Source organism: Babjeviella inositovora (assembly GCF_001661335.1).
Source record: "Babjeviella inositovora NRRL Y-12698 unplaced genomic scaffold BABINscaffold_5, whole genome shotgun sequence".
Classification (NCBI taxonomy): Eukaryota; Fungi; Ascomycota; class Pichiomycetes; order Serinales; genus Babjeviella; species Babjeviella inositovora.
The window spans coordinates 335,177-361,601 of NW_017566842.1; the positions used below are offsets into that span (position 1 = coordinate 335,177).

A 26,425-nucleotide genomic window follows, 5' to 3' on the forward strand; every position below is an offset into this window, starting at 1 on the left:
TCATCAGTCGTCCCCCATTATGCCTCGCTCATGGGTAACAAACTCGTCACCAAGAGTGTTGAGGAGCTTACTGATGCAACCATAAAGTCGCTCTTGATGACCATCACCATTGCCGAAGCTCTTGTTGTTTTCACGATTGAAAGCGTGATCGGGACATACACCTGTATTTTGACCGCTGCGATTGATGGCTCGGTGGGAGCAGCGGTTAACGCTACTGAATCGGTGATCAACATCGCTAACACGACCGTTGTGGATATCGCCGATGGGATCCAACACGGTTTGGAGGATGTGAGCAAGGTGGTTAATAAAATATTATCGGGGGTGGGAAAGCTCGAAACCCTTTTCTCATCCGGGGATGTAGATCCTTCTGATTCCATCAAGAAGGTTGATTTATCTGTCGCTTCTTTGAAAAACTGGAAGCTTCCCGATAGCATAAATGGAAAGCTTACTCAATTGCAGACGAACCTTCCAAATTTCACCGCAGTGGAGGACTACACTAAAGGCTTGATCCAAACACCTTTCGAGGGGTTAAAAAAGGAAATTAACGGTTCTATGGCCAGTTTGCGTTCCAAGATGTTGAACGAATCTCTTCTCGTACTTCCCGTTAGCAGGAAAGTGGATGCGAATTTTTGCGTCAACCAGTCACTGAAGGTTGATGAATTCTACGCCAAGTTGGGGATAAAGGTCCGCTATACCTCAAACATTGTCTTGGGGTTGTTAATAGCCGTAGCAGTACTCGTGCTCATTCCCCTTATTGTCGATGAAATTTTCCGTTGGCGTAGAATCAACAGTGTGGCCGAGGATTTAATGTTTCCAGCACCAGGAGGGCTGAAATCATATTACGGGTCCTCACTAATGGGTGGTACAGAAGTTAAGCGGGGAAAACTCCTGTGGTTGGAGAAAGGGCTGAGGTTTATACCCCAGGGTCCTGCTAGCAATCTAAACACTCCATATCCCGTGGTAATGGAGATTTTGGGTAATTCAGAAAACCGGCTATCATACTACCTCACCAGAGTTATTCTTAGAGTAACACCTACGAGGGTTGTTTCCCTGTACAAAATCCCGATAAAGTGGTTTATAGCCTACGTCTCCTCTTCGCGCTCTCTAACCGTCTTGTTTGTGGCATTGATGGGTTTAATAGCTGTATTGTTACAGTATATTCTTCTTTCGCTTGTGGCGCTGGAAGTCCCCAGAATAACCGAGCAAGCAGAAGACTTGGTCCATGGCCTTTTCGAAACGATGGATATTAAACATTTACTTGATCAATGGACCAATGGCACAAACCAGTATATCGGAAACCAAGAAGCCTACATTAACGAGAACATGTTGGGCTGGGTGAACCAGTCCACCACATCGGTCAACCACACCGTTGATGAATTCATACAGACGATGAATACGGCAATCGACGATGTGTTTCGGGATACGCCTCTATACAGTGCAGTAACATCGGTGGTTTACTGTGTTGTGGGGAGGAAGTTGGAACTGGTGGAGAAAGGCTTGGTCTGGGTCCAAGATAATGTCCACGTTACGCTACCCCGGGTCAACGAAGACTTGCTCTATAATGTGGTTAACGCAGCTTCCTCCAATACAGGTGCATCGAAAAACACGAATTCAGGTACCCCGAGCAGCTATGGATTTAACCGTACTGCTAGTGGAGATCTCACAGAAATCGCAGACTCTGCCACAGCGGAGTTGAAAAGGGCGTTAAATGTGACAATCACGGAGTACAATAAAGGTTTAAGGTTCGAGTTGAGTGTTTCGTTGGCTATTATGGGGGTCTGGCTGTCTCAAGTGTTTGTTGGGGTACTCATCTTAGTTGGGAGGATCACCGTGGAGAGGAGAAGAAACAGGCTTGACGAGAAGCTAAGCTGAGTGGCGTAGGGGATCTCATTACCGGTGATGCAAATGACTAAAAAATGTATACTTAACTACAAGCTTAAGTCGTTAGCGTAGGTGTAACAGGTGGAGCGTGACTGATCCGTGTTGTCAAATTCGGCACGTTTCCATCTCCTGTATATGCTTTTAGGGTGCGACAAGCGCTAAAATGCTGATTCTCCTGCGCAAAAAAATCTCATAACGTTAATTGGAAGAGCTTATTCGATATACGCGTATATAATTGAGAGAAACATATACCTCTGTGTATATTTATGTGCGAATATAGGTGTTCCGCATATAAAGCCGTATTTTGACGCCAATGAATTAGTGACAATATGGTTATCTGGCTAAATATATCGTTAAATGTTTTTCAAATCTATAGCATGCTAATATATTAAATATTGATATTTTATGTATGTTAAACTTTTATTACTTATATACTTGATGATAAGAGACTAATATAATGATGATAAAAAACTAATATATTGATATATATCGACATAGATTATACCTTTAAATATATACCATCACCCATAGGTACATTCTAATGGGGGTATGAAATCCAGACTGGAACGAAAACTCTATATGTCGGGTTTTTACTCAGCTCAGGTTACACTATGGGGCGGGTATGTACTCAATTTATAGTGGCCTAGCTCCTGTAACTCATACTCGCGCACTATGTAAACCATATGGATGCTCGAAAGTAGGCTAAATACGGGTACAAAAGCTTGTCTCTGTACAGAAAGTAAAGCATCAAAGTTAATGGAGCGTTTTATGCCGACGAAATGATTCGGTGACTGCCAGACGCAGATGCAACATGATCTATTGGAAACCGGAAACAGGGCTCCCTATGACGTATCTGCTCGCTTTCTATGCATTTCAATCATGCACATTGCATTTACCAAAGGAACCCCTAAGGCCAGCGATACACGAGCAAGCGTCCAAATCTTTCATATACCGGTCATTGGCATTGAAATTGCTCACCCGTTTTCAAAAAATGCTTATTTTGTCTTACCGGAGGTTTTATTCGTTTGTGCTTTAGTTGAGTGACTTCCCAGCTGCCTGAAGGGAGCTTGGTCTCAGTATGTGAGTGTTCAGGGTTAGGCAAGTCGGCTATGAATAAAGTTTCAATTAGTACAGGCATGATTGTATCTTTAAATCTGTAAAAAAAAACCACAGTGAAGGATGTTCAATAAGAACGTTGGATGAGGTAAGTTTTGAGACGCAGTAGCAAACAAGGCGTTAACAACTCAGATAAGATTATTTTAGCCCCTCCCCCGGAGATAGCTCGCTGCGCTTATCAAGAAGGCACAGCAACCTGTAGTTAGACGAGTATGACATCACCCTAAGGTTGTGGCGATCTTCGCTTCTGACAAGTGTCAGGAACCAGTCGAAACCCATCTAGTCATTCTGGGCAAAACACCCGTCAAAGACTGAAAATCGACCTGAGGCAGCCCTCGGACTTTATTTGTTTAGCGTTATTACATCCCCACTGACCACATCTGTACGATTTACGAAGACCTGAAACTAGAAATTCTAGGGATAATAAATCACGGAAACATGGTGTCACCCCCTCCGATACCCCCACCAGCCGGAACTTCTGGACTGAGTAAATCACCGCGCAGTAATCTCTAATTAGCGTATGGTGACCTGTGTACAGCGCACAGATTCGTGTCTGCCAAAACAGCGTCACCACCTGCCAATGCACGTGCACAAAGCGATCAAGTCGAAATTGCCCCAGATTTCTCTGCAGCTACCACCCGGATCATTCGCTCACGTGTTCCTATTAGCCCCGGAACAGTGCATAAAACCATAATCGAGCGCGCCAAAGAAATCTTCGGTCTCTAGAGTAGAGCAACACTGTTATGCTCAGCAGTCCTGCAGAGAGGTCCAATCTTGCTTTCTGGCTTCGGAAACATAACATGGCACATATGCACAACACAGATATGAAACAAATAGGGCGAACGGCGGAGGTATAAAACGAGGGCTTTCCCACCTACAGCCAATTTTTCTCTTCTTTCAATATACCAATTTACTGCTAACACACCACACCCCTTGTTCAGTTTGTTAAAGTAACCTCTCGCCTTCACACATCCTTGCTTCATTACACTAGCCCCGCAATCCCTTCCTATCACAATGTGCAAGACCGAAATCTGCCCAATTTGTATGAGAAAGTCCTGGTCCGGCTGCGGCGATCACGTTGCCTCCGTCATGAAAATCACACCTGAGCCAGAGTGGTGTGCATGCCGCCACGCCCAGGAGCCGTTGGAGAAGAACAAGAAGTTTCCACCAAAGGCCGGCACTGGGTTGGCCAGAAAGTCCATGTCCTCCTAGCACCCGGGCCAAACTGGCTCATGCTTATGACTTGTGTAAATTATCTTTTCTCCCTCATTGATACGACCTTATGGAATAAATCCCAATCTGAATATGGCTGTAAGGGGTGGTGTGACCCCTAATGCAATCTTAAATTATCTCGTAGCTATCTGCCCTGAACCATAAAGGGCTGACTTAATTGTCTGTATTAATGTGCGTGATACGTAGGTTGGCCGCTTGCATGACCAGCTATAGTTGGATGCGTGCGGCACGTTGGGTTGTCAGGTGTGATTTTACGATAAGCCAAAGGGTAACCCCACACACCCGTGTAAATCTAGATTTTCCGCCCGGACGCCAGTCAGGTTTGGCAGAATTCGATCGAAAATAATCGCCAAACTGGGACTTACTGTGAAAGCCTAGGCAGGGAAAGACCATCTTGTACGAATAGCCGGCCTGAGTTCTCCAGGCTGATAGCTTCTAACCTGCTTCTGCTAGAACCAACTTTTCTACATCCATGCCACACAATTTCGGCTGTATCCCTAAGTAAGATTCTAGCTCTCTAGATAATGCCATATAGTTTTATTAAGCATTTCCCTTTAATTCCCATGATTTAACGGATCTTTGTGAGTTCGAGGGCTCTCACACCGGCCCCACTTGTGACGTGCACGTGATGGCTACGACCGCACCCCCCGCAATCCTGCATTCGAGTTCAGTGACGCCTACTTGCAGCAAGCGTGCGATTTCCATGCGGCGAGGCTGCCACGATCATGTGTGCGTGTTGTCTCATGCTAATTTTCGCGGCGCCACTCCCCTGTCTTCCCCACTCTTTGGAATTTGCGGTGCGTTGTAGCTCAGACTCTTCTCTCGGCTGTTTCAAGCCTCCTTTGCAACAAACAATACCCTCGGCCGATTTTACTCTTTTGCCGTATAATTTTCCCCAAAAGCTCCGTGATTGTTCGTCGTGCTAACCTTTTTGTTTTTGCTTCCTAATAGACCGATATAGAACAGAACAAGTATAGAAGCGCCTCCAAAAGTCTACGCCATAGTACCAGCCAAAAACACCAGCCATATAATCAAACTCATTAGTTTACGTTAACTCACCTTCAGCCTTCCGCCAAACCATCGTAACCTACGATTAATTCGCAGCTCATCCACTTTTCCACTGTCATGTCCTTTAAATCATCCATGTTTGTCAGTCCTAACTATACATCCACCGGCAATGTAACCGAGGAGAGGAATGTCGAGTCCACCAGCGGCAAATGGAATCCCTTTGCGGCCGAATCCACGCACCGTCCACTGCTTATCGGGGACCCTCACGACTCGTCGCAGCCTGACGACTTTAACAATATTCTTTTCGAGAAGCTCGCCAAGCTCTCGGTGTCAAATAACTACCCGTCTCAGACAAGTAAGCTCGGTGAGTTCCGCAACCGTCGTCCGTCCACGAGCTCGAGTTTTGCCGAGTCCAAGTTCCAGTCCTTCTTCCCTGAGGAGTCCGGGGTTATCGCCGAGGAGTACAACGCGTTCCACTTACCCATGGAGTTGCAGGGTGGGGTATCCAACATCTCTACGAGACGGCCCAGCTATGCCGCTGAAGTCTTTACCAGCGGCGGAAGCTTCGCCGCAACGACCAACGATGCTCCCCAAAACGGAGGAACAAACCCGTTGCTCGGCTCTAGACCCAACGGCATGGATTCCCAAGCGCCCATTTGGGGCTACAAGGCCCAGGCATACCCATACCTGCTGGATAGCTTTGGGAAGCCGTTCGAATACGCGCCCGAAGCCCTAGAACCAGCGGCGTACGCCAATCCGGACGACAGATTCAACCAGTACAACTACCCACGGCTGAACGAGTTCAACCAGTATACCCCTGGAAACACCTATGACGGCTCCAGCCAGGCGTTCCAGCCGTATCAGCCGTACAAGACCCGTTTGAACGAGTTCCAGTCCCGCAGACTGTCTCAGTTTGACACCGCCAGCTTCGCCTGGAATGGAAGCAACCAAGGAGGCTCGCAGAAAGGATACGGGTACGGCAACTCTCAGCCCCCACACCAAGACCAGAACCAGTATGATCTGAACCACGGAAACAGATTCAGCCAGGGGTCCCACGGAAGGGGCCAGCAGCGGTCAAATCGCAGCCGTCACTCAGTTAGCTACGCCCACTACCCGAACAATAACCACAGCCCTGGGGCCGTAAATTTGCCCTCAGACCCCAACCAGCTCGTGAAGTTGGATAGCGGATTGTTGTTGACAAACAACTACATCATGGCCTCGAAAGACTTGAAGCAGATCTACAAGCAGACTTTGCCGTACTTTGGGTACTGCACCACCGGCGAAACCTTTGATACCGAAGAGGCCTCAGCAAAGGAGGAGGCCGAGAAGAGTCTTACCACGGCCAATGAAATCATGCTTGAACTAGACGATTTATTGGATCCCGAAAAGCATTCCGAAATCCAATCGCTCGTGTCGTTCCTCCGAAATTTAAACAACTTGTCGCCATACACCAGACACAGCAACAGTCACGGGGGCAACGCAAACGGAGCTAATTCTAGCACCCGCACGTTGCTTCTCCTCACGCTCGTGATGAACAAGAACGGGAAGATGGAGATCTTGTGCTTGCCCAACTCCAACCTCTTTTTGCAGAAGCATGACTTGGTGGTGATCGACGGCGACAGGGGAAAGGACCTTGTGATGATCTTGAAGCCCATGGTGGACTTGAAGTACGCAATCTTGTTCAACTTTTTGCGGAAACGCGAGCACTTGAAGTCATTGTACATCCAGTCGTCAGAGGGTGAAGCCGAGGGCTCTGCCACCACCACTTCCACCACCGAAGACAACGAGTTCATCATCTCCTTGCCCACCAAGCAGGTGCTTCGGTTTGCCACCCCCCAAGAGTGCCACCAGTTGCCGATGAAGTACATGGAGGAGTGCAAGAGCTTCCTGTTGGCGAAGCTCAAGATTGAGGAGTTGGGATTGGCCCACCACATCACGTTGATCCAGTCGGAGTACCAATTTGACTTCAAGAAGTTGATTTTCTACTACTTTGCCGGCTTCCAGCGCGTGGATTTCCGGGGGTTGATCAAGGAGTTGTTCAAGGTGTACAAAACCCGTATCTGGTTGTGTGCCGTGCTACCTGATTTCCAGGAGAGAGAGCGTCTTAATACGACAGGCCCCAAGCCAACGACAATCACCTCCATTGAGGACTTTGAGGGCTTGAATGAGCACATCTGCGACTTTCACAGCTTGAACATCCTTAGCTTGGTTCAGCAATTGAAGAAGGAGATCGTGGAGACCAACTTTTATGGCTTCAAGAAGATTAACATCAGCTAGCGGTTTGTGCTTTTAATGTGGCCATGTCTGTATTAATTATACTATAATCGCTATAGACTATATTCACCTTTAACCAGAATGGGTAAGAAATCAGCATGGCGTTGGGCCGAAGGTTTAACTACACTAGCAATGTTACGGTCTAAATTAGGCACATCTATAAACCTAAAACGAAATGATTCAAGCAGAGACTTTCGGGAAATTCGAGGTAGAGGGTGTGTGAAACTTGCCACAGCGCAACAAGGGAATAAACGCTGGATACAACCACAACCTTCAGTCGGAAAGGTGCCCACTAAGAAGGCTCATGCGGGACCGCAATATGCCTAGGAAACAGCAGTCACCGGAGCAGAACCTGTAGCGGTCCTCAACACTGGCTCGATAGTGTACTCAGTATCGGCATCCCCCCCTTCGATGACCAACACAACCTTAGCTGGCTCTGGGGCAGCAACAGCGAGCGAGACCGCTTCGGGGGTAGCTCCCGCGAGCTGCTTGGACCCTCCCACAAAGGTCGGACCAGTGGTCTCGGTAATGTCACCGTAGCCCCATTGGGTCAACATGGAGATGAAAGCGGTGGCTAACACCACCTCCCTGTCAATCTGAGCCTCGTCCACCAAAACCTCAAAGTCCATCTTGAACTGACGCAACAACTTAACCTTGGCGATTCGAGATCTCATCTCCTCGGTGCCACCGTTTGGATTGATAACCTTCTCCAAGCATTTGGTCCCGCGGGTCCAGGAGTACTTGGCCCCATCGCTCAAGTAGAAGCTCCTGTATCTACCGGCAAGGCCAGAGTCGTTGGTGATCGCTCTGTGCTCTAAGCCAGCCTTATTGTGCCAATCTACGGCTCTCATAAAGAGCCCAGCGCGAATGGTGGCCACCTCTCTTCTCTGGGGAAAGGTGTACATCATCCACACGGGATTCAAGGCCGACTTTCTCTCGATGGTGTATACCTTCGTGCCGTCTCCCGCGAAAACGTTGACTTTTCTTTGTCTGTCGAACCTGTCACGGCGAACAAAGTAGGCATTAGGGGTTTCGGTCAATGGGAGAACATTGGCCTGGTACAAGTGGATGTCCATCAAGTTCTCCAACCATAAGTGCTGCATGATGTAGGTGTTCAAGGTAATGCCTGCGCTCCAGGCGTACACACCAGGTGATTCGACAAAAGGCATTTTGAGCAGGAAGCAACGACAATAGCAATGGGGAGTTGGAAAGCTAGAGAAGGCAGAAAAGTATGGTGGGAAGAAGTTGGTGGTGGGATATTTATACAATGATGGAAGGGTGTGAGATGGGTGTCAGTGTATGTGAGCCACAAAGCCAGCAGGCTCAAGGTGCATATGCGGGTCTACACAAATTCAGGTTGCAGACAGGTGGGCTCAGGCTTTTGCGGGTACTTTGAATGGTATGAACACAGCAATCTCTTTGAATGGAAAGGTTGAAGTGCGTGGGAGTTAGCTGGTTTTTCATACAAACCGATTGAAGCGTTTTGAATGATGTATTTAGTCTTCATCTGTAGGTTTAGAATCTGCATAAGGTAGATACCTTGATGCTTTGAATGGGTGATTTTCAACAAGAGTGGGGGTGAACAAGATAATATTTGTCTTGAAAGCTTTTTACCCACACCTGATAAACATATATGCATAAATACTCCGAGATATCGATCATACACCCCTTCAGAGCAGTTCGAGCGTTACAAGCAAGATCCCGCATAGAGAGTTAAACTCGGCATGCACCACATGTTTCCATATCAATACCTTAAAACTAGAGAAAAATTACTAAATAACTGAATATTTTTATCCTTCACCCTACAATGGAGTACGTCCCAGAGGCCGCCCCCACTATGATCCACCTTCATAGACCGCCCCTCTACAGCATTTCTACAATAAATCTCTACACAGCAGTGGAGATAAGCCCCCTACACAACAGTGAAGATAAACATGTATTTTACAAGGCCCAGTCTTCAAGCAGCTGAGCGGAAGAGAATATTAGATCTAGGCTACTCAGTAGATACCCCAGACATCCTCACAGCCGTGACAGAACTTGGAGCAGGCAACGGAGGCGGACAACGGGTAGTTGGAGAGCCCGATCTTCTCGTCGACAAACTCATCAGCAAAGTTATCTGGGCCTCTGGCCATGGACCCAACAAACACACAGATGCTTTCGTCCTCATCCAAAGTCTCGACGTAGTCCTGGACGCGTCTGACAGGCGCATCGAAGGACAATGTAATCTTGCGGCACTTCAATGGTAAATGGTCGGTGATGGGGTTCTTAATGACTTTCAACAACTTTTCCTCAGAGTTGACGGAGCGGATGGACAACTTGTGCAACAACTGGACCATCAAACCGGAAAATCTCTTGAAGGTTCTTGGAATTCTAACGGATGGATTGACCTCGATCAAAACGCCTCTGGCGGTCTGGATGTAGACCTGCAACTTGCCGGCCTTGTTGATCGGGGAGTCTAACAAAGTCAACAAGCACTGGTGTGTGATATCGGGTCTGGCCTCGGATATGTCTCTGTTCATCTTTCTCAACAACCCCTGGTGGTCATCGCAGTTCAACAAGGCATATTTATCGCCTCCGGCACCGCCAGAGGACATCTTGTGGGTCTCTAAGCAGGCATGGGATAGAACTACGATCAATCTCTTGGTGGCCTTGTCTTTGGAACTGAGCGGGGTCGGCTGCACCGGAACCAAGGAGGCCGCTGGGGCTGGGGCGTTTTCGCTGGACATCTTGGTGGGCGAAAAGAGGTGGGAAGGTGGATGTACTTCATCGTAGATGTGTATGGCTTGCGTCAAAATTTTTCACCTAAAAATTCACCCCATCGCTTTCCCGATCCGGCTTATGCAGGACACGACTACCCCTGATCTAGTGGGAATCGACCATCGATAAAACCAAACGCAAAACAGCGGTTACACAGAAGCCAGCTTTGATATGTACAAGGCGATAGTTTCTGAATTTGAGAATGCTACCCTTGCCTCTCAAATCCGCTTTGAGGGCTCGCCCACAAGTCAAGCTCATCTTCCCGATTAGGCCTGGACGCGCACGACCTTGACGCGCCGACCAAAACGCATCAAAGCGGGTCCAAAGCAAAGTGCCAAAGCCAGACAAAGCTTTTTTCAAGACACATCTAGAATGCCATGGCTGGATTTGAGGACTTTGATAGCTTCGACTCGTTTGAAGACTCGTTTGACGAGGATGAGATGATTGCGTTGACTGCGCGGCCGCCGGTGTCGCAGCCTGAACGAGGAACCGTGGAGATCACCGAATCTGGGGAGTACACCCAATTGCCGAAGCCGCTTGAGGTACAACCTCCGGTAGATACCAAAGCCCAAGACTTGCTCGCAGCCAGGGGAGAGGTTTCCATCTTGCGGTCACGACTCGAGGCGCTCACCAAGGCGAAAGAGGATGAGATCAGGCGGTTGAGCGAGGAGGCCAAGGCCGCCAAAATCGCGGCCGAGGAGCGAATTAGCACGCTAGGAGCGCAAAATACGGTGTTGGAGGATGACAAAAAATTTCTCCATAACCAGCTAAAGCTCCGCTCGCATGAGCCCAAGCGGAGAAAGCTCGATGAAGCAGAAAAGCCACGGGAGGTCAAGGTAGAGAAGGAGGTCAGGACGATTGTAGTCCGGACTAGTGTTCCAGATGAACGACCTGGCCTTGTAGAGCATCTTATACGGCACACGGTTAGGGGGTTGCCACGGTCTTGCATGGAATATTTGGCGAGAATTTCCATTGACACTAAGTTCACGTGCAAGGGATGCGTGATTTTGCCACGGGAACCGATTTCTGGGAGTATCCAGGCATATTTGGTGGCGAAACAGAGCTTGCTTAAGCTTGATGACCTCGTGGAGGAGTTTTGTGAGGTTGTTTCCCGGCTTATAGGGCAGTTGGTCGATGCTCAGCGCCTTCTTGCGGTCCCGTTTCTCTTAGCCGTGCTCCACGCAACTGTCAGGTTCCGGCCAAATGCCGTTAAAGATGATGTTTTAGAGCAGTTAATGGACCTCAACTTTGATATCCTGGAGCGCTACGAACACACTCTCAAGGCCGATATGGACGATCCTGAATTTCCCAGCAACGTCCCTGACCACATTGCGCTTCTCCAGAGCACCACCATGCTTTTCTCCGTGGAGCTTCTCGAGCTGCTCTTCTCGTGTGCACAGTTGCGGCTGGAGGCGCTTCGCGCGCGCGTGTGGGCAAAGCTCCAACCGACCCTTCTTCCGAAGCTCCTCTCGACCCATTCGCCTGTCAATGTTGCCTTTGCGGCCGTGGAAATGGTTATCGCGTCCCAGACCGGCGACCAGCGACAGATCTTGCTAGTGGCGAAACTTATCGCAGAAGAGCCTGCGCCACGAATCGGATTCCAGCTTTATGGGCTCAATCGAATGATCGGGTCCAACAAAGATGCCAGGAGGTTGGATTCCATGGTCCCGTCGGCGCGGAGAAATTTCGAGGGAAAGTTAGTGACGCCTACCCCTCTACCGGTGGCTAATTGGGAAACTGGTGACAATGGTCACGTCTCCCACGTTGCGCTTTTGGGACTCCGTGTCTTGGAGCTTCTCACCGTGTGCAACGACATGTACCGGAGCGCACGCCCGTTGATAGACGTGCCTGTGATTAAAATCTTGACGGCCAACGCGACGATGGAGCAGGACTTTGTCTACGCCCACCCGCGCCACCGGCTGGTCCCCACGCGCATCATGACCGTGGCCAAGACGGTTGCGATCTTGCACGTGCTGTGGCACCGGTTTCAGAAGGGCGAGCTACAGATTCCACGAGACACCTCACACGAGCTACTCGTGTTGCTCACGCGTGTGGCGTTCTCTCAGACGAAGGAGGGGTTGTGGGATGCCAGCATGAACTACATGCGGAAGATGCGGGTGCAGTTTGGGATCCGGGCGCCGCTATTTAACGAGTACGCAGAGGCGCGTGCGCGCAAATTAGCCCACATCACTGCGGCGTCGTCCATGGAGGACATTTGTGAGGCTGAGCTCACGTTTGCCAACGGGTTGGAGTTTGCATATGAAGATAATACTATTTGTTTGGCCAGGGAGATCTTGGAGATGCTCACGACGGGCCCGGAAGCTGATAATCTTTACAGCTCGATGAACTCGGAGGTAGAGGACTGGGATATGGACCAGGACCAGATGGATGAGAGATAGAAGTTTGAGCTAGACCGGGTTTAGCCTTAGTGATTTGAGAATAGATCAGTGCTCATAGCCATGGCTACGGTCGGGGGATCCTAAATATGAAATAACTTAATCATAAAGGTGTTAATATTCACATTTATATTGTCCTATAGGATGGATCGAGATCTAGGAAAAGCCTTACATGGTATTTGTGCAGATATCACCCACCAAAAATTAGGGCTGAAAAAAAAATACACATACACTCAAAGAATGCTTGTTAATTTTGTAAACCTTGTTGAGCCTCTGAATGTTGAGATACCTGGACCCTCTAGGTATGCCCGCCGCCTACTCTGAGTTTTTTTCACCCATCAGGTGAGCTTCTCTCGCTACTGGTATTATTATCGCTTTAAATTATTAGTATACAGTATCGGATGCAATGCTAACCTAGTTGGTCTTTCTGACAGGATCAAAGTATCTGTGGGCCATGGCCTCCTTGGCGGTTAATCTCTCCTGGTGGTCGTACTTCAACAAGCAATCGATAAAGTCAACCACCTCCTCGGACGCAAGATGTTCGTTCTTGGTGTTGATGAACTTGACCCACGGCTTTCTCTCGTAGTAGCCGAGGTCCTCATACTCCTTGCCCAACGTCAAACCGTACTTCAGCAAGTACGCATGGAGGTCATCTGTTCCCAACACGCGCGCGATCTGAACCAACTGGTCGGTGTTGGATCTGCCGTGGAAAAACGGCTCTTTCTTGAAGATCATCGCCGCGAGCATGGTCCCGAGGGACCACAAGTCCAAGGAGTAGTCGTATAAACGCATATTGACCAACAACTCCGGGCCCTTGAAGCACCGCGACGCAACTCTGACGTTGTATTCATTGCCCGGGTGGTAGAAATCGGCCAACCCCCAATCAATCAACCGCAACTTCTTCGTGGTGTGGTCGATCATCACGTTGTGGGGCTTTACGTCACGATGCATGATACCCATGGAGTGGCAGTAGTCGAGCGCCTTCAAGAGCTCGAACATGTAGAAACGGATGTCGAGGTCTGAGAACTTTGGGTACAAAGTCCTGAAGTCGATGTTCTCCACGTGTTCAAACACCAAGGCCGGAGTCTTGGAGTTGGGGTCGCGCACCACGTCGAACAACTCGATGATGTTTGGCCCATCAACGAGATTTTGCAAGATCTTGATTTCGCGCTTGATTTTCATTTTCTTCACTGGCTTCAACACCTTGATCACCACATCGTTCCCGTTAGGCAACTCCACCCCCTGGAACACCTCCGAGTACTTGCCACGTCCCAAGCGCTTGGTCACCTCGTACTTGTCCTGCGGCCGCCACACGATGCTGGCGCTGTCATAGTCCCAGTAGGACTGCGGCTTGTGCTGGTTCGCATCTGCGTACACTCTTGCCAAAGATGAGGTCATTGTATGGGGATGAGGAGAAGAGGGTGGGTTGGTTTCTGGTAAAAGATTTTTATTCATCACGTAATTTTTTCGCGCCAGGGCTACGCACCGTGTGCGCACGCCGGGTGCGCCAGGTGATATTGTATTGCCTTGTGAAGAGTATTCGCGAACGCCGGCACGGTGAACGAAGTGGGGGGAGAGATAATTGAAGTTGAAATGGTGAAAGGATTCAAGAAAGGTTGTTAAAGCACAAGGAAGATAGATACAGACAGGAGGGTGGATGGTGTGATATCGGAGTGCGAATGGCTGGGCGTTCGCGAATGCCAGGCCCAACAGCATGAGACAGGCAGCACGAAACCAAAAGCTCACCGGTTGAGTATTTGAAATTGAAGTTACCAAAGTAATGGCCGTAGTCCACGCTAGTGCTGTATACTGTGGTTTTCACGTAAAATCCTTCAGACCCAGTTCCTGGCGATGAGAGCAAAGTGCTTGGGTACATACCATAACCTCTACAGAATCGATGTGCTTACGAGGAATGGTTTCTGGCCAGCTTGTCGATTTCCTTTACAACCGAACCTTCAAGAGAAGCAATCTATACCCTCAGCTGCGAAAGGAACATTATACCTTCGAGACCCGGCTAGGACGTATCGGTGGGCTTGGCGTTACTAGTTCACCCCAGCTGGATGCAAAAACCTTCGACTCTTCCGTCACTTGGAACATCTACACGTTTTAGAGATAGCCACTAACCAGTTAGCGGAGTTGGTATTAGAGCGGAGACCGCATGCAAGAAAAGAAACCCAAAAGACCGGATGAAAACATCATAGAAAGAACATTAGATTACCAGCAGCTGCGCTGTGCGAGTGGCGAGGAGCTGGGGAAGTCGCGTGCTGCCACCATAGGCGGCAAGGCTGCGAATGGCTCGCGCACCGCGGGCGGCGCACGGATGGAGTAGTCCTTGCCCACCATCTGGCCAATACTGCTATCGGTGGAGTTATTCGCGAAAGAGTACGGCGGGACGTGGGAAGGAGACGAGAAGTTTGAGAAGAAGGGCGAGTTTGCGGTGCAGGGGGTCACGGCGGAGGAGGGCAAGTCCGAACAGGAGTTGACCGAGGAGTAGCGCGATGTAACGGTGGAGGGTGGCGTGAGTGGCGTCTGGACGATGGTTTGCGGCTGGATGAAGCTGAGGCCGAGTAAAATATCAGAAATATAATTAAGCTGGTTGTATTCTAATGAGCTCAAATCGACGTCCATCAAGGCATCGTGGGTGGTTTCCAACACGGGCTTCAACAGAAACGCGTTGCGGTGGATGTACTGGTTGATGACCTGACACACACCCAACTCCTGGTACTTGCGCTGGACAAACTCGGAGACGGAGGTGAGCGAGGTCATGAACAAAAGCGTGATTTTTTTGATGGAGAGTAACGCGTCTTCGTTGAAGCCCGAGAGGAAGGCGCCGGTGACGCGGGGCGCGCAGTTCTCTTCGTCTTCGAAGAAAAACTCGTCGTCGTGCGTGTACGAGTCGCGCGCGCTCTGCAGGTAGAAGTGCGCAATAATGTGCTGGAGGCGCGCGGCGGTGGACGGGATGTCGAGCATCTGACTAGCTAGCGAGTTGGCAGCGATGGCGACAAGCGACACGGGAAAGTGGAGGAATGACTTGTCATAGAGCGCAATCTCGCAGAAGAAACGGCCCATCTCGGTGAGCGACGTCAACATGGACTCGCCGTTCGGTCTGTGCTTTTTCACGGGAGTCAACTGGTTGAAGTCCACTGAGGTGGAGATCGCGAGCTGCAAACACTCCTCGTACGTTGGCTGTCCCAACGACCATTCCAAGGTTGTCAAGATGTGGCGCTCCATTTGCATGAACATGGTTTCGTCGTAGGTCTGGCGCGTGAGGTGCACGAGGTCCTGTAGGGTGGGCACGCGCGACTTTTTATCCTCATATTTTGCGGCAATAAGCAAGGCGGTACAGCCGACCAATTGGTAGTGCTTTTTGAAAACCACGCGCTTGGAGCAGTAGCGGTCGATGATGGACCATGCGAGGAAGTAGGTTTGCGGCTGCAAGCGCAACGAGTAGTGGGTTTCGGAGAGAAAGTCCAAGAGATATGGTCGCATATACCACTTGATCTCTGGCTGCATGTCAATGAGCTGGACGCTGATACCGTTCGCGGCCTCGAGCTGCGCGAGGTGCCGCGGCACGTCGTCCGCGTACTCCGCGAAGAGCGCCTTGTTGGTGTTGCTCTCGAGCATCTCCAAGACGGGCGGGTATGAACGCGCGCGTGTGAGCTTTGGTGGGCCCAATGTACGGGTAGAATACACGGAGGATGTGGAGCTATTGCGCGGCATATTACGTAGGAGCTGTAAGAAGGGAGTGGGCTATACAAAGGCCAGAAAACGAGCAATTATAGTGGGAGATGAAGCGGTACAACGAAGCTGTACAATGCAAGGATGAAGGGTATAAAGCAAAGAAGTGGAGGAGGGAACAGCTGAACGAAGGAATGAAGCGTGCAAAGATCGAAACAAACTGAAAGAATACAGCGCAGACCCAATCTCTTATATCTACCTGCGGGTGTGGTGAAATGTCTTACACGAAAACACGGCTCACGCGCGCAGCCTCCTGTAGGATGCAGTTGCCTGTATCTATGCACTGAACGCTGCCCGTATCCGTGGACAGAGGTCTCTGATGGGGATGTTTACCGGGGCAAAGAGCTTGCCATATGCAACTCTCCGGTTTTCCTAGCCCTTGGCCGAAGGCACATATGCCTTGCATGAAGATCGCGCGCAATTGCCTAAACGGGGCAAACGCGGTTTCGCGCGGTAAAAGCTGTGCGCGCGGTTGGGACGCGACCAGTGGGGTGGGGGAGGGGGGGGGGGCACAGAGGCAAGACAGCTGGCAGTAGGAGTGGCCATTGCCGGTCTTTGTCGCCGTCTTTACCGTCTTGCTAGGACTTTACCTCCGTTGCTTCCCTGAGGTTGATCACGAATACAGTTTAGTTGCCATCTGAAGGGGGACTAACGTGCAACGCCGCAGCAAAAACCCGAAAGGTACACAAAGGGGAAACTGTGCGGCGCGCGCGGCTGCTTAGTGCATGACCAGTGACGGCGAGAACCCTGGCGTTGTTACCACTTTGAGCAACAATCATGGGTGTCGGAGAGGAGAATGACGTAGAGCAGTCCTAGCCTTGGGCTTTTCTGTGCCTTTGTTCCCTCGCAGATGAAAAGTTTCTGCTTTAACCTTTAGATTTTAGAATTCCAGGGTGTTTTCACTTCCAGTCCCAAAGGCGAATTTGTGGAAAATCGACGCGATTTTTCGGCTAAGCTGGATTTCTTTTATTTGTAGCTTACTCCACACAACAATCCAACGGAGCCGACTGGTTATTCTCGTGTGTGGCCCCACCGGAGGGTGTTGGCCTGCACAACTTAAGCCTTTACGTACAGTACGGAATCCTTGCATTAGCTGCCAACCTTATCCCGGGAAGACATACAGGTAGTGGTAGACACGCCGTATGAAACCTGAAAAGCACCGAGTATTGACGGTTGGGCCCCTTCAGCTCGATTGGGACTGTGCCCCATTAGGATAATTATCGCCCAATTTGATATAGTTGGGCCGCATACTACGTTTGCGTACACCTTGCCGCTTTAATGATATAGTTTTGACGCGCTAGGCCACAATTGGTAGATCCAGGAGTACCGTGCAACGTAAAACCAGCAGTATTTGTAACTGGGAAGGTTCCTCTGAAAATAGAGATCTCAGGGGACTGTTCAGAAACAATTGACCTCCATAATGTCGCGCATTTGGGTGCCCATGGTGGGTGATCCAGGATCTGAGACGCGTGCCTTCATACGCGACTGTCGTAGACACGCACGCACAACGCGCGCCGCCCAAGCAATGCTTCCATACATACCCAGTTCCCTTTTTAGTAAAGAGATACATTTTCATGTGCTTTATATGACAACTCGAGCTTCTGGACAAGCCGCGAATCGATCCGGGGCTATTTCATGTGTGCGACGTTTATGGCGAGCCTTGGAACTTTCATACAGCCCTAGTCCAGCGGTTTGTAGGGGCTGTCGCGAATCGACCCGGAAAATCGGCCCCTGCAAAAGCTTTGGCCATACCTTACTTCTCCGCAATTACGACGCAGCGGTGTTACAGGGTTAACCCTTTGTGTGTATCGTGTCAAGAATTCCACTTGCCGGTTATTCACGGACAACGGGACTAGTACCGACACCCACGGTATAAAATGTGTCACGATTCTTATGCTCTTGGTGTATTTAGGGTTGAAAATATCCAATCTTCGGTAATTTTTTTATCAAGAGATATATTACACCAGCGGCACGAAGGTTAGGTCTGGAATCACGTATTGAATTGCCAGACTGGGTACGAAACCAGGAGCATACACCTATCAAATCCAGCTGCGTTCTGCTCGCAGATATATTTCTTTGTAGCAAAATCAGCCGGTGGAATGTTGGGGCCTTACATTACGTCACCCTTTATGGGCATTTTGCGCAATATGTGTATCCATGCCATGGAGGGGGTCATAGGCAGACATGTATGCAGAAAATCTGTTGACACTATAAGAGTTTCAATCGAGCCAGCATTGTTGGATATCTGACTCTTGAGCCCTCATCGTAATCAGTCACCCCAAAGTTAGATATTTTTTAAGTCCCAGCGTGGCACTGGTCTGCGCGTTCCGCGATCGGTATACGCGCACTGCTATGGCAACCGCGACACGCGGAGGATTTTACAAGGGACTCCCTGGAGGTGACAACCATCCGACATCTCCAGTGCAGGGTTTCCTTAAATTTCGGGCCATCTCCTACGCAACGTTCAATCTGAAGTCCGTCTTATAAAAGATGACGAGCAAAACGAAGGGGAAAAAACACGTTACAGGGGGAAGACAGGTATTATATTTTGCGCTCTTACCAGTCATCCTTTGGCAGGTTCCTGGGCAATATAAGCCGATCAAATAAATAGCCAACTATTCAGCCGTGAGGACTTTTTATGCCTCGTATTTTCGGTAGGCTCAACATTGCATACTCTGAATTCGCACAGAAATCTACTCAGACCCTCATTAAGCTAAATTTTTGACGCGTAGCTCTTCGATTAGTTTCCAATACCATCTACTTGATGTGGGACTGACATCTTCGCTCACAAGGAACCGAGCCGCATATGCCTTTGATAGTATCAGCTCCTTCTGTGTGTGCTCCCACAAAACCAGAGATTTAGATACAATTTACGCCGTTGCGGCTCCGCTCGAGCTGAGGGGCACTAAATACCGTACGACACCAGGGCTAATTGGCTCATATGCCGTGAATATTGCAGTCGTGTGTCCCCGTTAATATATGGCTTGTCAGAGACAAGATAAAGCTAGATATATCAATCGGGATCTATTCTATCGCTCAAGCCGACGTTGAAAAATACAGCTGGTAAGAAACATCCATGCATATATTATGGGACTAAGAAAGTTCTATAAGGGAGGTTCAGACCCGAAAAGTTCTTCCAGAGAACAGGCCTCGAGAATGCACTTTCAAAGATATTGGATGCCGCGGGGGATAGAAGCTTCCACTGTTAATGCTACGACTACAGCTGATAGCTTGCCCCCTTATACGTTGGATGGAAACCCGGGGCAAGATTACCATCATATTATCTCCACCACTTCTCCAAAGGATACTTCCCATCCTTTTGCATTAAAATATCCGTTTTCTAACCCATCCCATCCCATCCTTGAAACCTACACGAGTGTAGAAAATCTCCCGCAATCTGACCTGGAAGAAGACATAGAGCGCATCAAACAGGAAACGAGAGCCACGCGACGAGAAACGCTTCACTCCACCCGTAACATGATCCAACTAAGCACCGACGCCATGCTTTCAGCCGATAAATCGCTTGATGTGATGCGGCAACAGGGTGAGCAGATGGGTGATATGGAAGGATGCTTCAGTCGGTTAAATGCGAATACTTTCGCCTCGAAGGGTCATATCAAGCAGATGGAGCGATACACCGGTGGCATGGTTGCACCTTTTGTACCCAACCCGTTCACTTCGTCCCGGAGAAGAAAACAGGAGGCCAAGCTGATTCAACAGCACGAAGAAGGAACAAAACAGAGACGTGAGAAATACAAAGATCCGGGATCGCCCTCTCGTGTAAAAATGGAGTTAATCAATCAAGGTAAGGGCAAGGGGTACTTTGAAGATATAATACCATTACCGTTCGGCAGGTATATTGAAATAGAGGACATTCCTGTGGAAAGGGAGATTAATAGGAATTTGGGGACGATCGGGGAGCTTGTGGGGAATTTAAAAACCAGAGCTACGACAATCTCGAGAACTATTGACCGTCAAAATGTTCTCTTGCGGGTTATTGAAGATGATACGGAGGCTGTTTCTAACTGTATAGAGGTAAACAACCAGGCGTTAGACCGGCTTTCTAGATAATATAGAAACGAAGTACGTATGAAAGGCGCAGTGATTGGACCAATCTCTTGATTCTCGATGAAATTTTTCAAAAAGAGAAGAGTAGATATCGAGTAAAAGAACAAAGTTTTGAAACCTTGGAGTCTAGGGCTTAAATGAGACCACTGTTAGGATTTCAGATGTTTGTATAATATTATTTAGACCTAGAAGAGTAGATTTATCCTAGAGCCGTTTTTCGTCTACACTTAGTAATGTCCAAATTATTATCAAAGTCAATGGTCCCTAAAAAGCTAACAAAATATATAGTTCAGTTTGAAGCTACATATTGGTATATACCAGCAGACTTAAAATACGGGGCGTTTTTCGTGGCTTTGTATCTGGCGCTGTTGAGACCACTCAGTTTGTAAATAGGAGCACGATAGTGATATAGGATAGGCTTGTTTTCTATTCAAGGAAATACACTCACCGTAACAGTATATATAATATATCTATCCTATTTTATTTTCCTATCCCGGCACCACTGATTCCACTCGTTCACAGACCTGATCAAGGTAATTAGCCATTCATATCCGTGATTACGTAGAAAACATATAGAAAACCCCCAGGCCCCTGTTATGATATCCGCAAACACAATAGGGGTATCCATCGTCAGAAGTCCTCACTAACCGATGTAAGATCCTGTTAGGGCTGAAATTTTGAAGTTTTACTAAGGAAAACTTATTAAGGCTTTACTCTGTAGATACGATGGGAAAATTAACACCATGGGTAGTCACCGCTATAAAGAGGCATTTTAGGCTTCCAGTGTCGGCTGGGTTTCCAGTCCGAGGGGTATAATCAGCCATTCTATCCATAAGATATGACTAATAATCCACAACAGCTAGACGATATTAAACTAAGAGAATATACTAAAAGTGAGAAATCACTTCCTCATTTAATCCTCTGAAATAGAAACGCTTGTGTTAGAGGGCAGGTTCTGATATTCACTACCTAAATCCTATTAACCATACACCGTGCCACATACAACCTCGGAGACACCTCTCTAACTCTGGTTAGGCATCGATGACATGAGTAGGTCTTTTTACCAAAGTCCGCATCGATATTCAGAGTTTTCCACTAAGAACCAAAAACTACCAAGGAGGATTAGACCCCGTAAGTAAAACGCGACATCGTCCTGATTTGCGAACATGTTCCATTTTACGAATATATATCATCTCTGCAATAGCACATGCCTTACCATATAATTGCGCGGCCCCCCACATTAATCCGACTGAAAATTGCGCTAGCCGAAACGATTGGCTTAGCAATAGCACACTTACCCTCATTATAAGCCTTATGAGCTTATGATATCATCCTCTCATCAGCATGACGCCATATGGGCTCGTGGCATCGTCTTCACACTACTTTGAGACCGTTTCTACGAACACCTTCTCTTATCTTGCTTATCTTCGAGACCCTAAGAGCAGCGCTCTGAGCCCACTTTGGACATCATCCAGCGTATCCCTGGCACTATCAAATACCTGGGTCCTTGACCTGCAGTTGTGCTGGTGTGAGCTGCAGGGCGCGTAGACATTCATATTACGCCATACAAGGTTTGGCCCAGGAGCTACGCTTAACAACAAAGATAAGGGCCCGGGTGTCGGGGTTATGGACCTATTCCGCAGTTTTTTGCAATGGGTCTTAGCAGCTCGCAGATTAAAAACTACCGCTTATACCTGGTATCATTCCCTACAGTATTAGATAACACATGCCCATGCGGTACCCCGGTTTCTGAAATAGGAAACATCCAGCATCAATGCTTAGTTGCTACTGTCGCATATCCGCCTTTTTTCGACGAAAAAGAGCCTACTCAGTTTCTGCTGTCAGAGGTACGTAATACCCCTCGACGGATAAGCGAGATATTTACTTGGTGTTAGGATATCTAGCTTTTGGTGTACTTTATTTGGGGAGGCCTAACATGCTTAAACAAGCAATGATAATTTGCCAGTAATTGGCACTCAGGAGCGTGCAGTGTTGTGCACTATACAGTGCGGTCTTGGTCTGGTACATGGACCATCGTTTAAGCCCTCCAGGTCAAACGAGCCGAGTTCCGTATACTTTCTTCTTAGTCAATGCCTTGCATAATACGGAGCGGCGGAGCACACGACATATTTTTTGTTCACGCAGAGCTTCGTCTAATTGTGTATCAAAGGTTATAAAACGAGGCTTGTAATACATGTAAAAGGTATGAAGGAAGGGACTCACTAAGTGTAGATCTTGTCCAGGATAACTCGTCATCCTAAGCCATGAACTCGGACCCTCAAGATGTTTGATTCACGACCCCCCGAACTATCTATCAGGGATACGCTAGAAAACATCCGGGGAGGATTTAGAGCGCCCTGCCAGTCGCGACTAGAGTTTCGAACAAAAGTCAAGTATGAGGTGATGCTTATGGGGATGGCCCCCTGATATTAAGATGATGCCACAAACCCCATGCAGCATCGAGCTAATGATAGAGTGATGTTATGGACTTGCTGCGGCTTAAATTATGAATGACCATTTGTTATCATAAGAGGGAGCATGTGCTCATACATACACGAAACGTATGCGTAAATTGGGTCAAACTCACAAATTAAGGGAGGTCCGTTTTCTATTTAAGGAGTGGAACCCTCCTTAATCGTTTCTAGTCGAGAGCGAAAATAATTATGCATCATGCTAGTACCTCTTCCTGACGACACATACATCTACTATTTTCAAGCCACAACTGGTATTATAAACGCAATCGTACATGAAGCTCTTTGGCCTTTGTTCTTTTTCTTGCTTTTTGTTATCCCAGTTACAAAAATTATTAATAAGATCCGCGACTACTTATTTGTGAAACCTGTCCCTGAACGTGTTGAAGTCACGGGGTCGTGCAAATGTCAGAAGAAATCTCAGACTGACTCAACCAGGTTGTCAAATGATGACTTAGAAGTGACTGTGATAATCAAAAACAGCTACTGGAAGAACCAACTGCCTATAAAAAGGCATATGATTCCCTTAATTTATTCTTAATACTGGAACTAACGGATATACACACTCTATTTACATATTCAAGACTTTGCTACCTTACCAAGGGACAAGTAAATTATTATAACCAGTAACCATTGATTACTTATTGCTATGAACACCAACACTATTTAGCAGCAGATTGCTAAAAATTAACAGAAGGACTGCGTGTGACCACCAGGAAGTGTTAACACTTATCAGAACAGATTCTCTAGCACGAGTTCAGCGAGTGCGCACCACCAAAACGAGCGAAGCTACGTCACTATCCAAGATGAATTGAACCACGAGTGGTGATTCAAGTTCAGGAGCGGCCAGGTCTTTAACATTTTTTATCATAGTTTCTGTTAAATGCTTATCCAGTAGATAACTAACCACCCCTGCACCTGCTTCTTAGATAACTGACTTAAATAAGCACAAGGTGGTACGACTACCACAACTGCTCCACGGTTCTCCACGGTACCTTATTATTCCACAAAACACATTCAAATACCATATATTTGCTTATTTATCAAATCACAGTATGCAACTAGAAGAACACGCTAATAACGTCAACCTTATCCTTTCGACCTCTCCCGTTGGACCCCTAGCCAATCTTCCCCCAGAGTCAATCTCCTGCACGCTCCTAATCAATCAGCTCATTTCACGGGGCACCACCAATTGCCCAGTGAACTCGGAGAGTACGCCACCACAAAGGAACACAGCACCCTTCCACACCTAGTAAAACCGAAACAAGATCCATCGGTACAAACATTTTGTAGGTGCTATATAGGAGGAATAATGACCAATCAGGTGCCCTCTGGATAGACTCTAGTTATAATCCCCTGCGGTTACCCCTCGGTCCGGTGTATAAGATCACGTGAGAATTGAAAAATTGACTCCTTCCCGCAAAGTACGCCCAATTAATTATCGCGCTTTGCTATATATAGCGCTGGCGCGCCACTCTTTTGCACTCAGTTTTGCTTAGCCACCAACCATGTCATACTCTGCCACCGCCATTCTCTCTGTCTACGACAAGACTGGGCTCCTTGACCTTGCCAAGGGTCTTGTTGCCGCCAACGTCCGTCTCCTTGCTTCCGGAGGTACCTCCCGCATGTTAAACGAGGCCGGCTTCGCCGTGGAGGACGTTTCAACCATCACCAACGCGCCGGAAATGCTCGGCGGCCGTGTCAAGACGCTCCACCCCGCTGTGCACGGCGGTATCCTCGCCCGTAACCTCGCCTCGGATGAGGAGGACCTCGCTCAGCAGAACATCTCCAAGGTCGACTTTGTGGTGTGCAACTTGTACCCATTCAAGCAGACGATTGCCCAGATCGGCGTGACCATCGACGAAGCCGTCGAGGAGATCGATATCGGCGGTGTGACGCTTTTGCGTGCCGCTGCGAAGAACCACGGCCGTGTCACCATTCTTTCCGACCCTAACGACTACTGTGTCTTCCTCGAGGAGCTTGCCACCGGTGGCATCTCCCAGGAGGCCCGCAACAAGTTTGCACTCAAGGCCTTTGAACACACTGCCGATTACGACACCGCCATTGCCGACTACTTCCGCAAGCAGTACTCGGAATCCACCAAGCAGTTGCCGTTGAGATACGGCTGCAACCCGCACCAGAAGCCAGCCCAGGCTTTCATTGCCAACGCCGAGAAGCTTCCGTTCAAGGTACTTAATGGCTCCCCAGGCTACATTAACTTGTTGGACGCGCTCAACTCGTGGCCATTGGTCAAGGAGTTGTCCGCTGCCGTGAAGTTGCCTGCCGCTGCCTCGTTCAAGCACGTTTCGCCGGCTGGTGTGGCCGTCGGTTTGCCACTTTCGGATCTTGAGAAGAAGATCTACTTTGTGGAAGACATTGAGAACCTCTCGCCTTTGGCCAACGCCTATGCCCGTGCCCGCGGTGCCGACAGAATGTCCTCTTTCGGCGACTTTATTGCACTCTCCAACGTGGTGGATCTTTCAACCGCGCAGATCATCTCTAAGGAGGTTTCTGACGGTGTGATCGCTCCAGGCTACGAAGCCGACGCTCTTGCCCTTTTGACCAAGAAGAAGGGCGGCAAGTACTGTGTGCTCCAGATCGACCCTGACTTCGAGCCAGAGGCCGTGGAGTCCCGTACCGTCTACGGCATCACCTTGCAGCAGAAGCGTAACGATGCCATCATCCACCCAGCCAAGTCCTTCAACAACATTGCCTCGGCTTCCACCGCGTTGACCGAGCAGCACAAGATCGATCTTGCGATCGCGACTATTGCGTTGAAGTACACCCAGTCTAACTCCGTCGCCTACGCCACCAGAGGTATGGTTATCGGTTTGGGTGCCGGCCAGCAGTCCCGTATCCACTGTACCAGACTCGCTGGTGACAAGGCCGACAACTGGTGGTTGAGACACCACCCAAGGGTGTTGGAATTCCAGTGGAGAAAGGGCACCAAGCGCCAGGACAAGGCCAACGTGATTGACTTGTTTGTTACCAACCAAGTTCCAGAGGCGGGTCCGGGTCGTGACGAGTGGGAGTCCAAGTTCGCTGAAGGCGCTGTCCCAGCGTTGTTGACCATCCAGGAGAAGAAGGCGTGGTTGAGCCAGTTGACCGATGTGGTTTGCTCTTCTGACGCGTTCTTCCCATTCCCAGACAATCCATACAGATGTGCCGAGTCGGGGGTTAAGGTGATCTGCGCGCCATTGGGGTCTGTGATGGACAAGGAGGTGATCAAGGTGGTGGATGCGAAGAATATGATCTTTGTGGAGAATGAGATTAGATTGTTCCACCACTAAATCGAGCGTGGGAGCGCACGCCGCGGGGTCAATAACAGCCAGAAACCGAGCGACGCAACTCTCAGCTATCCGATACCAGTGCCCTGGGGGATTGATTCTACTCAGACGCACGCTATCCTTTTTGTACTTTTTGTGCTTATTTAAAGATTAATTTACTGTAAAATAACAGAGTGTAACTGGCACGAGGAAGCCA

The 26,425-nt window shown here is 48.7% G+C and overlaps 13 protein-coding genes across 13 annotated transcripts; 8 read left to right on the plus strand and 5 right to left on the minus strand.

Annotated features, from left to right (window-relative positions):
- Positions 1-30: 30 nt before the first annotated feature.
- Positions 31-4,680, plus strand: BABINDRAFT_13107 (uncharacterized protein; the record flags this gene model as incomplete). Its single annotated transcript, XM_019127041.1, has 3 exons — positions 31-809; positions 1,041-1,791; positions 4,021-4,680. The coding sequence occupies 3 exons, from the start codon at positions 31-33 to the stop codon at positions 4,207-4,209; spliced, it is 1,719 nt and encodes a 572-aa protein (XP_018985550.1). The 3' UTR covers positions 4,210-4,680.
- Positions 4,681-4,877: 197 nt separating this feature from the next.
- Positions 4,878-5,256, plus strand: BABINDRAFT_130702 (uncharacterized protein). The gene has a single exon (XM_019127034.1). It carries the CDS (start codon positions 4,956-4,958, stop codon positions 5,154-5,156), a length of 201 nt encoding a protein of 66 aa, XP_018985551.1. The 5' UTR covers positions 4,878-4,955; the 3' UTR covers positions 5,157-5,256.
- A 99-nt stretch (positions 5,257-5,355) lies between these two features.
- PSP1 (Psp1p) lies at positions 5,356-7,515 on the plus strand (the record flags this gene model as incomplete). The annotated part of the gene is made up of 1 exon (XM_019132661.1): positions 5,356-7,515. The coding sequence occupies one exon, from the start codon at positions 5,356-5,358 to the stop codon at positions 7,513-7,515; it is 2,160 nt and encodes a 719-aa protein (XP_018985552.1).
- Positions 7,516-7,835: 320 nt separating this feature from the next.
- BABINDRAFT_35852 (uncharacterized protein) lies at positions 7,836-8,681 on the minus strand (the record flags this gene model as incomplete). The annotated part of the gene is made up of 1 exon (XM_019131736.1): positions 7,836-8,681. The coding sequence occupies one exon, from the start codon at positions 8,679-8,681 to the stop codon at positions 7,836-7,838; it is 846 nt and encodes a 281-aa protein (XP_018985553.1).
- Positions 8,682-9,429: 748 nt separating this feature from the next.
- Positions 9,430-10,529, minus strand: NEP1 (18S rRNA pseudouridine methyltransferase). Its single transcript, XM_019128692.1, has one exon. The coding sequence runs from the start codon at positions 10,236-10,238 to the stop codon at positions 9,510-9,512; it is 729 nt and encodes a 242-aa protein (XP_018985554.1). The 5' UTR covers positions 10,239-10,529; the 3' UTR covers positions 9,430-9,509.
- Positions 10,530-10,629: 100 nt separating this feature from the next.
- Positions 10,630-12,779, plus strand: BABINDRAFT_161198 (uncharacterized protein). The gene has a single exon (XM_019128693.1). It carries the CDS (start codon positions 10,647-10,649, stop codon positions 12,666-12,668), a length of 2,022 nt encoding a protein of 673 aa, XP_018985555.1. The 5' UTR covers positions 10,630-10,646; the 3' UTR covers positions 12,669-12,779.
- Positions 12,780-13,070: 291 nt separating this feature from the next.
- On the minus strand, positions 13,071-14,090 carry CKA1 (casein kinase 2 catalytic subunit). Its single transcript, XM_019128694.1, has one exon. The coding sequence runs from the start codon at positions 14,061-14,063 to the stop codon at positions 13,080-13,082; it is 984 nt and encodes a 327-aa protein (XP_018985556.1). The 5' UTR covers positions 14,064-14,090; the 3' UTR covers positions 13,071-13,079.
- A 381-nt stretch (positions 14,091-14,471) lies between these two features.
- BABINDRAFT_130738 (uncharacterized protein) lies at positions 14,472-14,827 on the plus strand. Its single transcript, XM_019127035.1, has one exon. The coding sequence runs from the start codon at positions 14,563-14,565 to the stop codon at positions 14,773-14,775; it is 213 nt and encodes a 70-aa protein (XP_018985557.1). The 5' UTR covers positions 14,472-14,562; the 3' UTR covers positions 14,776-14,827.
- Positions 14,828-15,308: 481 nt separating this feature from the next.
- CCN1 (Ccn1p) lies at positions 15,309-16,313 on the minus strand (the record flags this gene model as incomplete). The annotated part of the gene is made up of 1 exon (XM_019131240.1): positions 15,309-16,313. A coding segment is annotated over one exon (1,005 nt), but the record flags the coding sequence as incomplete, so codon positions are not given.
- A 3,030-nt stretch (positions 16,314-19,343) lies between these two features.
- BABINDRAFT_161202 (uncharacterized protein) lies at positions 19,344-20,531 on the plus strand. Its single transcript, XM_019128695.1, has one exon. The coding sequence runs from the start codon at positions 19,491-19,493 to the stop codon at positions 20,472-20,474; it is 984 nt and encodes a 327-aa protein (XP_018985559.1). The 5' UTR covers positions 19,344-19,490; the 3' UTR covers positions 20,475-20,531.
- Positions 20,532-22,444: 1,913 nt separating this feature from the next.
- Positions 22,445-22,851, minus strand: BABINDRAFT_130761 (uncharacterized protein). Its single transcript, XM_019127036.1, has one exon. It carries the CDS (start codon positions 22,725-22,727, stop codon positions 22,524-22,526), a length of 204 nt encoding a protein of 67 aa, XP_018985560.1. The 5' UTR covers positions 22,728-22,851; the 3' UTR covers positions 22,445-22,523.
- A 232-nt stretch (positions 22,852-23,083) lies between these two features.
- On the plus strand, positions 23,084-23,740 carry BABINDRAFT_130764 (uncharacterized protein). The gene has a single exon (XM_019127037.1). The coding sequence runs from the start codon at positions 23,142-23,144 to the stop codon at positions 23,481-23,483; it is 342 nt and encodes a 113-aa protein (XP_018985561.1). The 5' UTR covers positions 23,084-23,141; the 3' UTR covers positions 23,484-23,740.
- Positions 23,741-24,436: 696 nt separating this feature from the next.
- Positions 24,437-26,416, plus strand: ADE17 (bifunctional phosphoribosylaminoimidazolecarboxamide formyltransferase/IMP cyclohydrolase). Its single transcript, XM_019128696.1, has one exon. It carries the CDS (start codon positions 24,451-24,453, stop codon positions 26,230-26,232), a length of 1,782 nt encoding a protein of 593 aa, XP_018985562.1. The 5' UTR covers positions 24,437-24,450; the 3' UTR covers positions 26,233-26,416.
- Positions 26,417-26,425: the final 9 nt, after the last annotated feature.